This window comes from Octopus bimaculoides, chromosome 29 (genome assembly GCF_046866305.1).
Source record: "Octopus bimaculoides isolate indiv1 chromosome 29, ASM4686630v1, whole genome shotgun sequence".
Taxonomy (NCBI): domain Eukaryota; kingdom Metazoa; phylum Mollusca; class Cephalopoda; order Octopoda; family Octopodidae; genus Octopus; species Octopus bimaculoides.
In genome coordinates this window covers 10,130,072-10,143,570 of record NC_142956.1, presented here as the reverse complement: position 1 = coordinate 10,143,570, position 13,499 = coordinate 10,130,072, and the positions used below count along the sequence as shown (strand labels likewise).

At 37.5% G+C, this 13,499-nt stretch overlaps 1 protein-coding gene across 2 annotated transcripts in view; it reads left to right on the top strand.

Annotated features, from left to right (window-relative positions):
- LOC106868305 (poly(A)-specific ribonuclease PARN) overlaps positions 1-13,499 on the top strand; it is a 72,433-nt gene that overhangs the window by 9,041 nt on the left and 49,893 nt on the right. For both annotated transcript variants that reach the window (XR_016239103.1, XM_089345743.1), the window contains exons 2-5: positions 3,088-3,165; positions 5,190-5,263; positions 5,791-5,858; positions 10,553-10,634. Coding sequence is in view for 1 of the 2 variants with exons in the window: in XM_089345743.1 (XP_089201869.1) it covers positions 3,088-3,165; positions 5,190-5,263; positions 5,791-5,858; positions 10,553-10,634 (302 nt within the window). In the remaining variant the exon portion in view is untranslated. The remainder of the gene's footprint in view (positions 1-3,087; positions 3,166-5,189; positions 5,264-5,790; positions 5,859-10,552; positions 10,635-13,499) is intronic.

Below are 13,499 nucleotides of genomic sequence, written 5' to 3'. Positions count from 1 at the left end.
GAATGATGATTTTCAGATGCTGAAATCAATTTCTTGTAATAGCATTTTTGATTAGTAGCATGCTCAATCCTCCTCATTTGACCAGTAGTTTCTTGTGGAGGGTAAGCTAAGATAACTGGAACACATTAGAACTAGAAATGTTTTTAGTTCATCTACAGAAAAGATTTTGATTTTATTCTTCCTAGCTGCAGAATATTGAACAGTTTCTTTTACCTTGGGGTCATATATTTCTGAGGTTAGTAGTTCCTCAAAAATTTCAACAGGGCTGCAATATTGCATAGCATCTTTCATTTTGCTAAAACATTCTGAATAATTCTGTTCTGGTCTGAGTGTTTGTGTATTCAGGAATCTTTTTCCTCCAAAGACGTTCTGAACAAAGTAATTTTCATTTCTTTGTGGGTCTTCTTGTTTGTTACTTAGGACTCTTCAGCAGTATTAGTCTCATTTTCATAATAATATGTAATTGCAGTGATCCAGGCACAACATTGACAATTGGCTCACCAGTGTCGTTGCTGTTGGCTAGTCCTCATCAGTGAGATTCTGTGAGTCTGGGGGTACAATGATCTTGTCAGTTGTCAAAGCATGAGCATGTTTTCTTGACATCTAAGGGTAGACACCATAAAAGGATATAATTAACTGTTTATTATTGGTTTTATAACTATTTACTACAAAAGAATATTACAATCACAGCATTGCATTACAAAAACCATAACAGTATAGTTCACTGCGCTTTCAAAACTTTATAATACATACATTAAACAAATTTATCCAGAGGTGTCCTCTCTCCATACCAGCTACTTCACTTCTGAATGTTGCAACACACTTTTTGCCTCTAATTACAGAACATATTTCAACTTGTCATAACAATACAGCATCATGTCACCACATGATGCTGTTCATGTGTCTCTGAGTAGAGTACCAGATCACATCACTACACAATGACCCAGTGTTCCAACATATTATGTAATAAATGTAATGTAATGTGTCTGAACAATTTTAAAGATTTAGTTGTGTAAAATGGTTTTTAGAGATTCATATTTTGATGATAGATTTACAGTGAATGTTTTTAGTCAGATATTGAAAACTGAAATTTGTAAGCAACTCTACTGACATTATTTTCATCATTTTTGCAGTCAAATTAATGTAACTATCTATTACTTGATTATGTGAATATGTAGTAAGATTAGAGCTTCCTTTATTTGGCATTCACATAAAAAAATATATAAAATATGAGCATATAAGCTTATTTAATGTTTTCATTTGGTGTCCTATAGGACTGTGGGACTTAATGGGTTGTGTAGAAAAGGTAAAGGTAGAAATTCCATATGTTGTACCTAGTGTAAGCTAAGGACACATAAGAAATACAGTAGCATCACAACAAGGTTAACAGAAACTAATTTTTGTGTTTGACAGATATGTAGGAACAATGGTAAACACTGCAAACACACAGGAAATAGACTGAGTCAAGTGCCCAGGGGCATCGTTAGAAATAGTTTCTGTTGTCTAAGTGATTCAATTAGCTTCTGAGGAGGATGTGTGTAGTTGCGGGAATCGGAACTGGCTGGGAAAAGTTATTAACAAAGGGTCTCTCTCTCTCTCTCTCAGAGTGAAAAGCAGACTGTTTGATGCTTGTGTATGAGCGATGCTACACAGTAGTGAAATGTGGGCTGTTGAGGGGTCTTGCCTCATAAGTTAGTAATATTGCTGGTGCCACATAAAAAGCACCCAGTCCACTCTATAAAGTGGTTTGCATTAAGAAGGGCATCTGGCTGCAAGACCCATGCCAAGATAGACAATAGAGCTTGGCACAGTCGTCTCATTTGCCAGCTCCTCTCAAACTGTTGTTCATCCTAAGTCAGCATGGAAAACAGGCATTAAATGATGATGATGACAATGTTTGTGTGTGTGTGTGTGTGTGTATGATTGTATACATTTATATACGTGTGTGTGTGTATATATATATATATATATTTTTTTTTTTTTTTCTTTCTTTATAATTTCTGTACATCACCTCCAAACCTTCCAATATATATATATGGTTGGCGTTAGGAAGGGCATCCAGCTGTAGAAACTCTGCCAAATTTAGATTGGAGCCTGGTGTTGCCATCCGGTTTCACCAGTCCTCAGTCAAGTCGTCCAACCCATGCTAGCATGGAAAGCGGACGTTAAACGATGATGATGATATATATATATAGACAGACACACACACACATACATAGACACACACATGTACATGTATATAAATGTATATAACAGAAATGTCAAAAGCTTTTTGAAAAATCTTAGCATGGAAATTTATGATTGTTTTCAGAAAATAGAAGTGAGGAAGTTGGGAATGCACTTAACAGTGAATATGTCATTTTTCAATGTATTGAAACAAGATGACATCCTTCAAAATATCGTCCTCGTTTAATGTCCACTTTCCATGCTGGCATGGGTCGGATGATTTGACAGGAACCAGCCAGGTAGAAGATTACACCAGGCTACTGTGTCTGCTTTGGCAGGGTTTTTATGGCTGGATGTCCTTCCTAACTCTAACCACCCTGCAGAGTAGGCTGAGTGCTTTCTTACGTGGCACCACCAGAGTCAGTTTTGGTATGGTTTTGACAGCTGGATGTCCTTTCAATTGCCAACCACTTTACAATATGGATTGGATGCTTTTTATGTGGCACCAGCATTAGTAGAGTCACCAAGTAGCTTGCACAACAAGGAATCTTTGAGAGGGGAAGGTGCATCAGAGGTGGTGGTCTTGTGTCAGATGATGAAAAGTTAGAATGAGACAGAGAGACAGAAACAGGTATCATGCTGTAGAGGAGGTACTTGGTTATCTAGCCAAAGAGAGACGAGGGAGAGAGTTAACAAGAAAGGGACTTCAAAATATACATTGAAAATAAATTTTCCAATGTCTGTATATTCAAATTAAAATTATTGAGCGTTTCCGATATTGGCTACATTGACATACTCTGTTTCACCATTCATTACAAGATATATATGTTAAATCTGTGTGTGTGTATGTATATATATATATATATATATATATATATATATATGAAGTATGTATATAATGTTGTTTCTTATCTATTTCAGATTTCTACGAATGTATAGACCTCATCCAAAAGTCCATTGAAGAATCAGACTTTGTGGCTATAGATGGCGAGTTTACAGGTGAGTGGAGGTGCCAGTATTGTGTAGCCCTAGGTCAGTTTTGATCCACCTGACAGGTGTTCCAGCTAAGAACATCCCATCTTATATTCTGTTAGAGTGTATTTAGGACTACATTATCTAATGTATAGTAGTAGTTTAGTAGCTACAGGTATTTTTGTTGTTGAGCTCTTACTCAGTCCTGGTCTAGCTTACCTGTGATCAAAGATGTTCCAGTAGCAACCATTCCGTCTTTTATTCAAATATGGTGTATCTAGGGTTATAATATTCTGTGTGTCCCCTTTTTTCTAAGACAGAGAAAGGAAATTTGAAAGATCTGGCTGTTATCTCTTGCAAGTCATGGTAGACTTCTTTGAAAACTTGAAGCATATCACCACAGTTGTCCCAGACACATTCAATTGTAAAACAGCACCCAACACACTCTGTTAAGTGGTTGGCATTAGGAAAGGCATCCAGCTGTAGAAACCATGACAGAACAGACAGTTGGAGTCTGGACAGCTCTATGTCAAACCATCCAACCCATGCCAGCATGGAAAGAGGATGCTAAATGATGATGATGTTGAAAATGAATGATTATGAGTGTGTGTGTTAATGGTAGATGTGCAAGTATCTGTATATAAGTGACTTATTTGACATCAGCCTTATTATCTCTCTCTCTCTCTCTCTCTCTCAACCGTGCAAGAGAAAGACGTCACAGGGTAGCATCTGCCACAATTCAGCCAACAGACGATTGTTGTGACATCTGTGGACGCCTGTGTGCTTCCAGCTTTGGACATGCACTCTCATTGGTGAGAACACAGACTTTGTTATCATCAGACACTGATGGACTACCAACATGATGCATATGTATATACAGATGAGATCCAGAGGTTCTCAGTACAGAAGACACTTAGTAGTGCTCAAATGATTCAAACTTAGATGCCAGTGTCTTTACAGGGGATCAATTCCACAGGGTAAAAAATGGCTATAAGAGGAATCAAGTTGAGCAGATATAGAGGCAATTATGCAGACATTTAGAGATATTTAATATAGCTAATTTGTTTATTTGCATAATTGCCTCATGTATTTTGCTTAGGCGTTGTGAAACAAAAAATCTGGTGTAGAACTCAATATACAGGTGCTTCAGAACGAAGTTTTAGTCAAGTACTGAGCAGTAATAAGAAATTGGGATGACAACAAAAATAAATGATTATCTTGTGAACTTCATGTGTATATAAATATATTTTCTTTTATTTTATTCTTTTACTTGTTTCAGTCATTTGGCTGTGGCTATGCTGGAGCACCGGGTTTAGTTGAACAAATTGACCCCAGGACTTATTCTTTGTCAGCCTGGTACTTGTTCTATTGGTCTCTTTTGCCAAACTGCTAAGTGACGGGGACATAAACACATCAACATCAGTTGTCAAGCGATGGTGGGGGGACAAACACAGACGCACAAATATGTTCTATATATATATATATATATATATATATATATATATACACACATATGTGTGTGTGTATGTATGTATGTATATATATATATATATATATATATAGAAAGAATATATATATACACACACACACAACAGACTTCTTTCAATTTCTGGCTACTAAATCCACTCACAAGGCTTTGGTTGGCCTGAGGCTATAGCAGAAGACACTTGACCAAGGTGTTATGCAGTGGGACTGAACCTGGAACCATGTGGTTGGGAAGCAAGCTTCCTACCACACATATATATATATATATATGATATAGGTATCATATATTATTGATATAGGTATCTGTATATTTCTGCGCACATCTATGCGAGTGTGTGTGTGTATATCTTTGCTTCCTGTGCTAAAATGTACTTTCAGCAAAGCAGCTTCTGTGTTTAGTTAGCCTTGCCAAATTGCCAGCACCCAATTCTCTTATTCAAATGGTAGAAAAGACACTTGTCCAAGCTCTGAACCTAAAATATGTGCATGTCTTATTGTCCTTTTTATCATTTTTTTTTCTTTGACATCCATGTGTCTGACCATTTTCTAAAACATCATCTTTTCAGGTTTGGACCACCCTGACCATGGTCAGCCCCAGCCTTTCGATACCCCAGCAGAACGATACCAGAAGCTTAGCAAGGTAAACCACAATGTGCATTTGTTCTTTTTTGTTGTTGATTTTTGTCCTGTGCCTCCCCTTCACCTGATCACTTCTCTGGCCACCAGCTATAATCAGAGGACCATTTAATTCAGAAAACTTGGCTGTAGTAAGATGAGATCAATACCTTTTTTTTTTTCTCTTGTTTATATAATCTTTATTAAGAAATATTTCTCTTGAGCCCAGCAGACAAAATAGAAAAGGCTTTGCTCCAGAGGATGGCAAGAGAGACATACTGGAACAGCTATTCTACCTCACAGGGCTTGCACTTGCAGACAGCCATCTCTGCTATCGAAGCAGCCATCTCTGCTATAGCCCTGGGCTGACTAATGGCTTGTGAGTTGATTTGGCAGATGGAAAGTAAAAGTAGCCCATACATAAGTGTATGCGCATGTGCATTTTTCCTTTTTAGGGGTCAGTTCAGTTTCTACATAAATTACATGTTTTTCTCTCCCTAGGCGTCATTTGGGTTTATACGTACATTACATGTTTCTTTTTTCTTTCCTTAGGGGTCAGTTGAGTTTCTACTGCTCCAGTTTGGTCTTTGTACATTCAAACTAAACCCTGAGACACAGCAGTAAGTATCAGTGTCCCCTTTTTTCTTCTCTTGTTTAACATGTAAATGATGTAGTAATGCCCCAGCATGACCACAGTCCAATGTCTGAACTCTGTAAATAAATCAGACTGGCTCCAGAGCACTATTACTGTAACTACACAATTCCTTGTGCTCATTCAGCTTGCTAGAATTAGTAGTCAAATCTCCCTCAGCTCATTCCTAACCATCTTAGAAAAGGACATATTAGGTAATGTGGTTCTGAGTTTCTTTTACATGGGAAGAACAAGATGGTCATGGCTGGAATACCTTCGCTCATAGGGCTGACCTTCATCATCATCATCATCATCGTTTAACGTCCGCTTTCCATGCTAGCATGGGTTGGACGATTTGACTGAGGACTGGTGAAACCGGATGGCAACACCAGGCTCCAGTCTGATTTGGCAGGGCTAAACAACAGCTAAGGCTATGAAATAGATGGATTTTCTTCCATTGCTTTCTATGGATTAGTATCCCAGTTGTTTGATTACCTTAATCCTCCAGCATACAGAAAACTCTGTCAAATGTAAGGAATATTTATTCATATTGTCTGAATTAGTTATTCATTATCTCATTGTTGTGAGATTTTGTTGATATGTCTCTCTCTGTCACACTCTAACCTTTCATCATCTGACACAAGATCACCCCCTCCAATGTCCCCCTCCCCTCTCAAAGGATCTTTGTCTTGCAAGTTATTTGGTGACCTTGCTGGTGCTGGTGCCGCATAAAAAGCATCCAGTCCACACTGTGAAGTGGTTGGCATTTGGAAGGGCATCCAGCTGTAAAAACCATGGCCGGCTCCTGTCAAACTGTCAAACCCATGCCAGCATAGAAGACAGACATTAAATGATGATGATGGTAATTCTTTATTTCTAGAATGACATTGTAGGCTAGGTGTCGGAGGCCAGATTTGGCCAGTTCGAACATAAAACAGGTAGAATATTTGGGCCAGATATGGCCAGTTTAAATACTAAAGGATTAAAATAATACATAAAAGGCCCAATATTTCACAAATATGTGTATATTTTTTTCTCCTTTAGTGCAGGTTGGATGGGTCTCACAGCATTTCACTATTTGTCACACTTCTTCATCACCTAGAACATAGTAACAGAGAAAATTAGCTGTCGTTGGATGTAAGTGTATGTATGTATGTATCTGTGAGTTGACACAGGCATGGCAGTGTTGTGAAGAAGTTTGGTTCCTAACCACCTGACTCTAGGTTCAATTCCATTGCATGGCATCTTGGTCAAGTGCCTTCTGCTATTGCCCTGAACTAACCAAAGCCTTCTGAGTGGATTTGGTAGACAAAAACTGAAATAAGCTGGTCATGTATATCTATCTTTGTATATGTGTATATATATATATATATATATATATATATATATATATATATATATATATATATATGAAATATAGCAGCATACCAAAAACGTGAGCGGGCAAGACATTTAAAATCACCTAAAAGAATCATTATTAAACAGGAACCAGGTTTCAGATTTAACAAATTCTTACCATTTGTCTATTCCTCATCAGCCTGATTTGTAATGTAGCAGCAATTTTCAGAATCGTATACATAGTTGCCCACCAACATGGGTGCGTGTGCATATGGTTCTGCTAATTACAGCTTAATGGTAAAGTTCAAAAGTCTTCGTTTTGGCGCGCTAATTCCAGGAATATATCCGCAGAAACTATTTACTGCGTCGAATATATTCAGAATGAGAACATGAGTAATGGGTAAATATTATTATAAGATCTGGTAATTAGTCATATATTAATATATTAATTAATATCGATTAATTATCAGGGGGCCAGCACATTTAAAGAATCAAAGAGATTCAGAAATATTATCTGCAATCTCAGGGGATTAAGGTACATTTTAAAAATAACGTCGACCACTAACGTGGACAATTAATGCGCTAGAAATAGATCACATTTTGTTTCTATTAAGACCTAAAAACGTGAGCGGGCAAGACATTTAAAAGTCTTCGTTTTGGCGCGCTTCATGTTGAGAACTTTTTAGGTCTTAATAGACACAAAATGTGATCTATTTCTAGCGCATTAATTGTCCACGTTAGTGGTCGACGTTATTTTTAAAATGTACCTTAATCCCCTGAGATTGCAGATAATATTTCTGAATCTCTTTGATTCTTTAAATGTGCTGGCCCCCTGATAATTAATCGATATTAATTAATATATTAATATATGACTAATTACCAGATCTTATAATAATTATATATATATATATATATATATATATATATATATATATGTGTGTGTGTGTGTGTGTGTGTGTGTGTAGTGAGAATTTACAAAAAAACAAAAGACGAAGACAGGTGTGTAAACAACGAACAGATGTATTAGTTTAACGCTTGGGAAGTGAGAAAGTCTTTTACATGTGTTTGTGTCCCCTTCCTTTGACATCGTATGATTGATGTAAATGAACATCACCATCATACAAGCAGTGTCCTTTATTTTGAGTCTTCAGTGAAAACATGTCCGGCCATGGGGAAATATTAACTTGCTTGGACACAAGTAAAGGTTGATGATCGGAAGGGCATCCATCTGTAGAAAATCTGTCTGAGTAAACTCTGACCCATGCAAGTATGAAAAAGTGGACATGGGAATAATAATTATGACTTCACTATATATATACAATTATATAATGTGTATACACATGAATACACATGTATTTAACTCTTCAAATGGATTGCCAAAAGCAACACACACACACACACCGCTTACTGACTCTTTTGACCAATCTGCCCAAGTTAGGTTTCCCCATATTTACAGTATACTTGGTATTGCTGTTCCTGTTGTTCAATGCACAGTGGGTGGAGCGCAACCATCCACACCTAACAATTGGTTTATTATATGTACGACCTGTCTTCTCTATCTGAGATATATATATGCTGGTACCACTTAAAAAGCACCCATCCTGGTGTCTCATAGAAAAGTACCTGTGCTGGTGCCATGTAGGTTGGTGTTAGGAAGGGCATCGAACTGTAGAAACCTTGTCAAGACAGACAGCTGGAACCAGTTGCTGCCTTCTGGTTTGCCAGCTCCTATCAAACTGTGCAATCCATGCTAGCATAGAAAACGGACATCGAACGATGATGGTGATTATTTTATAAAATATAGAATCTTTTAAGAAACAGTAAAAAAGGTGATGCTTTGGAATAAGCAACCATTCCTCACTCAAACAGATACAGACACACATCCACACACAAGTATTTAGTTTTTTTTTTTTTTTTGTGTATTATTTATTACATTTCTTTAAAATTAAATTGTTTTATGCACAAAAACACTATAGACTAGAACAGACCTTATAAAAAGCACCCAGTCCACTCTGTAAAGTGGTTGGTATTAGGAAGTGCATCCAGTTGTAAAAACCATGCCAAAGCAGACAATATAGCTTGGCTAAGTCCCTAGATTTACCAGTTCCTGTCAAACGGGCCAACCCAAGCCAGCATAGAGGATAGATGTTAAATGACGAAGCATTACAAACCCTCAGTGTGAGTGAAATAAGATTGTAAACACATTTTTTTTTATAAGTGGATAAAAAGAGGGGCAGTCTCTTGATGGGCTGTCATAGTTTATTGACTGCTCCTCAGAGAAGTTGTACCAAAGTTCTTTTCTCAATTAGTTCCTATATAAAGCAATGATAAATTAAGCTACGTCCATGGTGAATAGACTAATTTACATTTTTGTGCTTTTGATTGCATGTCATTAATTATTTTATTCACAAAATGGCATTAATCAGAAGAAATTAGATTTAAACATGACATTACATCAAGCTAAGTGAAATCATGGTCATGGCTGTTGCTGCTGACGCGTAAAAGGCACCCATGCTGGTGATATGAAGAGGGCACCTGTGCTGGTCACACGTAAAAAGTATCTATACCAGTGACGCATATAAGGCACCTGTGCCAGTGACACAGAAAAGACACCCAGTACACTCTGTAGAGTGGTTGACATTGGGAAGGGCATCCAGCTGCAGAAACCAAGCCAAAATAAACTGGAACCTGGTGCAGCTTTCCAGCTGACTGGCTCTAGGCAACCCGTCTAACCCTTGCCAGCATCAAAACAGATGTTAAATGTTGATGAATACAATCTTATGTTGAATTTCTTTATTTTAAACACAATAGTAATTATCATTCGCCCATTATACTTTAGTTTGTTTGAGAGGTGGAGGGAGAGAAATGTGAATAGAGAAGAAAGAAGAGAGGATTATAATAATACACTAAGGTCAAATGCATCACGTGGTTAGTTGAAAGGAGAGGTGAAGAGCAAGAGGAAAAGTAGGAGAGGGAAGTGTTAATGATGTGCTGTAGGTTGGGGAGGGAAAGGTGAATTGAAAGAGAGAAATGTTAGAGACATGGTTAGAAAGTTTGTTGAAGAGATAGAGAGCAAGAAATATAAAGTGCTTAGCAGAGGGAAATTTTAAAAAAAGTGAAATAACATAGCAAAATAAAAATCATCCTTTCTTTCCTAAATAGCTTTCCTTCATTTTTTTCATTCTGTGGAATTTCCACAGATCCCACTGGTAAAGTCTACAAAAGTATATTCTAGTACAATGATTTTTCTTCGAATGTTGTGCTTCTTTCGAAAGGACTCACAAAACCCTTCTAAATACATATTTTGTACATTGACAATAATCTTTCTCTTTTCTATCTTTGCAGGTATGAAACCAATCCATTCAACTTCTACATCTTTCCGAAACCCTTCAAAAAAGAGTCACCTGATCAAAGATTTCTCTGTCAGGTAGGTGATGTGCTATATACATGTATGTACACACACACACACACACACACACACAGGATCTTTTTTGTTTCCAGAGTTCTTCAAAAGTGCCGAGTGATCAGTCAACAAAGAATGTCAACATTACGACTGCTTTACTTGACGGGTGCATGCACTCACACACACTTTGTTCTTACATCCATTTTCCCATGTTAGCATGGGTTAGATGAATATATTATTATGGCATTGTTTTGCATCTTTATTCATTTCCTGTTCCTAACCTATACCTGATTTTCAAGTAAGGAGTCTCTTATTTTGCATGTCTTTGAAGTTCTAAACATTATCATATGTTTTCCATGCTGGCATGGGTTAGATGGTTTACTGCACCAGGTTCCAATTTGTTTTGGCTTGGTGTCTATGGCTGGATGCTCTTCCCAACACCAACCACTCCAAAAGTGTAATGGATGCTTTTTATGTACCACTGGCACAAGTGCCAGTTATGTGACACTGGCATTAGCTGCAACTACAATTTCATTTCACTTGATGAGTTTTCTCAAGCACGGCATATCACCAAAGGTCTTGGTCACTTCTCATTGGCTTTGTGAGGCCTAACATTCAAAGGGTGCCTTTTTATGTGCCACCAGCACAGGTGCCAGTCACATGACAGCAGCATTGGGCATGACTACAATTTCTTTACCAGGGAAAAATTACATCAACAACACTTGTAGCGCAGTGATTTTCAGAAAAGGCCAAATATAAGCAAATACACAGATGCATAGATACACGCATGCACATACACACATCTGTGGTAGGCTTTTTTGCAGTTTCTGTCTATGAAACCCATTTACAAGGTTTTGGTTAATAACATCTTAAAGATCCTGTACAGTGAGTGCAGGCGTGGCTGTGTAGTAAGAAGCTTGCTTCCCAACCACATGGTTTCAGGTTCAGTCCCACTATATGATACCTTAGGCAAGTGTCTTCTGCCATAGCCTTGGGCCAACCAAAGCCTTGTGAATGGATTTGGTAGATGGAAACGGAAAGAAGCCTGTCATATATATTTTTATTATAGGCCCAGGAGTGGCTGTGTGGTAAGAAGCTTGCTTAACAATCACATGGTTTCAGGTTCAGTCCCACTGCATGGCACCTTGAGCAAGTGTTCTCTACTTTAGCTTCAGGCTGACCAAAGCCTTATGAGTGGATTTGGTAGACAGAAACTGAAAGGAGTTCATTGTCTATGTGTATATACATATACATGTGTGTGTATGCACCTCCTTATTTTGGCATCATATGATACTTGTAAAGGAGTGTCAGCTCCATAGGAGCAATGTTGTTCGTTTTTGACCTTCCATTAAAAAAGGTCTGGTCAGAAGGAAATATTACCTTGCTTGGAAACAAGTGAGAATTTGTATCAAGAAGGGCATCTTGTTGTAGAAAGTATACTTCAACAAATTCTATCCAACACACACACACACACTCACACTCACACACTCAGAAATGACAGAGAAATAGTTTGATGAAATTTTATTTGACAGTAAGAAGATTCTAATATCATGATAGATTGTTTCGTAACTTCAAAGCATGTAAATAATTTATATCATTATATTTAATAATAAGTAAATTATTTACATGCCTGCATTAATGCAAAATGCAAAAAATCCTTCAAAGATAATATTTATGTATGTTTATATATATTAGTAACAGAGATAGTATTAATCCTGAGAGGTAATATTTATCCCCACTTAAAGACGGGCTATTCTGTTTGAACAAACTTTACTATGGTAGTTAACATGAGAAAAACTTTTGTATTGGCTTTTCATGCAAAATGCACTCTTGTTTATGTTGCTAGCAATATAAACAAGAGTGCATTGTGTGCCAAAAGTCAGTATGAGAGTTTCTCTCATGATATCTACTGCAGTGTGGTTTCTTCTAACAGAACAGCCTATCTTTTAGTGGGGCTAAATACTATCTCTTGATATTAACACTGTCTCTTTTAAGATATATTTATTAGCAACTAACTCACTGGCTAACCACAACACCAGCTACATTTTCTAGCACTGTTTTTTAATTTATCGCTGGTGAGGAGATGAATTGTTGCTATCACCAGCAGTTGAGTGTCCATCATTGATGAGACCAAGGTAGGTTGAAATAACGTGATCTGGTGGTCTCAGTGCTGGAGATGTCAGGGATTTATCTCCCCACTAGCAATATAAACAAGAGTGTATTTTCCACCAAAAGCCAATACAAGAATTCCTCATGGTAACTGCTGCAGTATAATTTGTTCCAATAGAACATCCACCTTTAAGTGATGATAAATAATTTCTCTCTCTCTCTCTCTCTCTCTCTTAACTATGTATCTATCTACCTGTCTGTCTCAACCAGCACCAAGATGAGAGAGAGTCTGAAGACAGATGCCTAAAGAAGTGCTTATCTCTAACTGTGGAGGGAACCTGTGGTAGAGGTAGACCCAGGAAGACAATGGGACGAAGTGGAAAGCATGACCTTTGAATGTTGACCTCACAGAGGTGATGACAAGTGACTGAGACCTCTGGCAATATGCTATGCTTGAAAAGACTCTTCAAACCAAGGGAAATTGTAGTTGTGGCTGATGCCAATGTCACATAAAAGCATCTGTTACACTTTTGGAGTGGTTGGCGTTAGGAAGGGCATCTAGCCATAGAATCCATGTCAAATCAGACTGAAACATGGTGCAACTCTTTGGCTTACCAGTTCCAGTCAAACTGTTTAACCCATGTCAGCATGGAAAGCAGACACTAAAGGATCTTGATGACTCCTCCTCCTCTTTGTGTGCAAAATCCTGAATGTTAAAATTTATTTTAATTCTTAATTCACCTGAAGAAAACAGTTTTTTTTACATGATTTAATTGATTT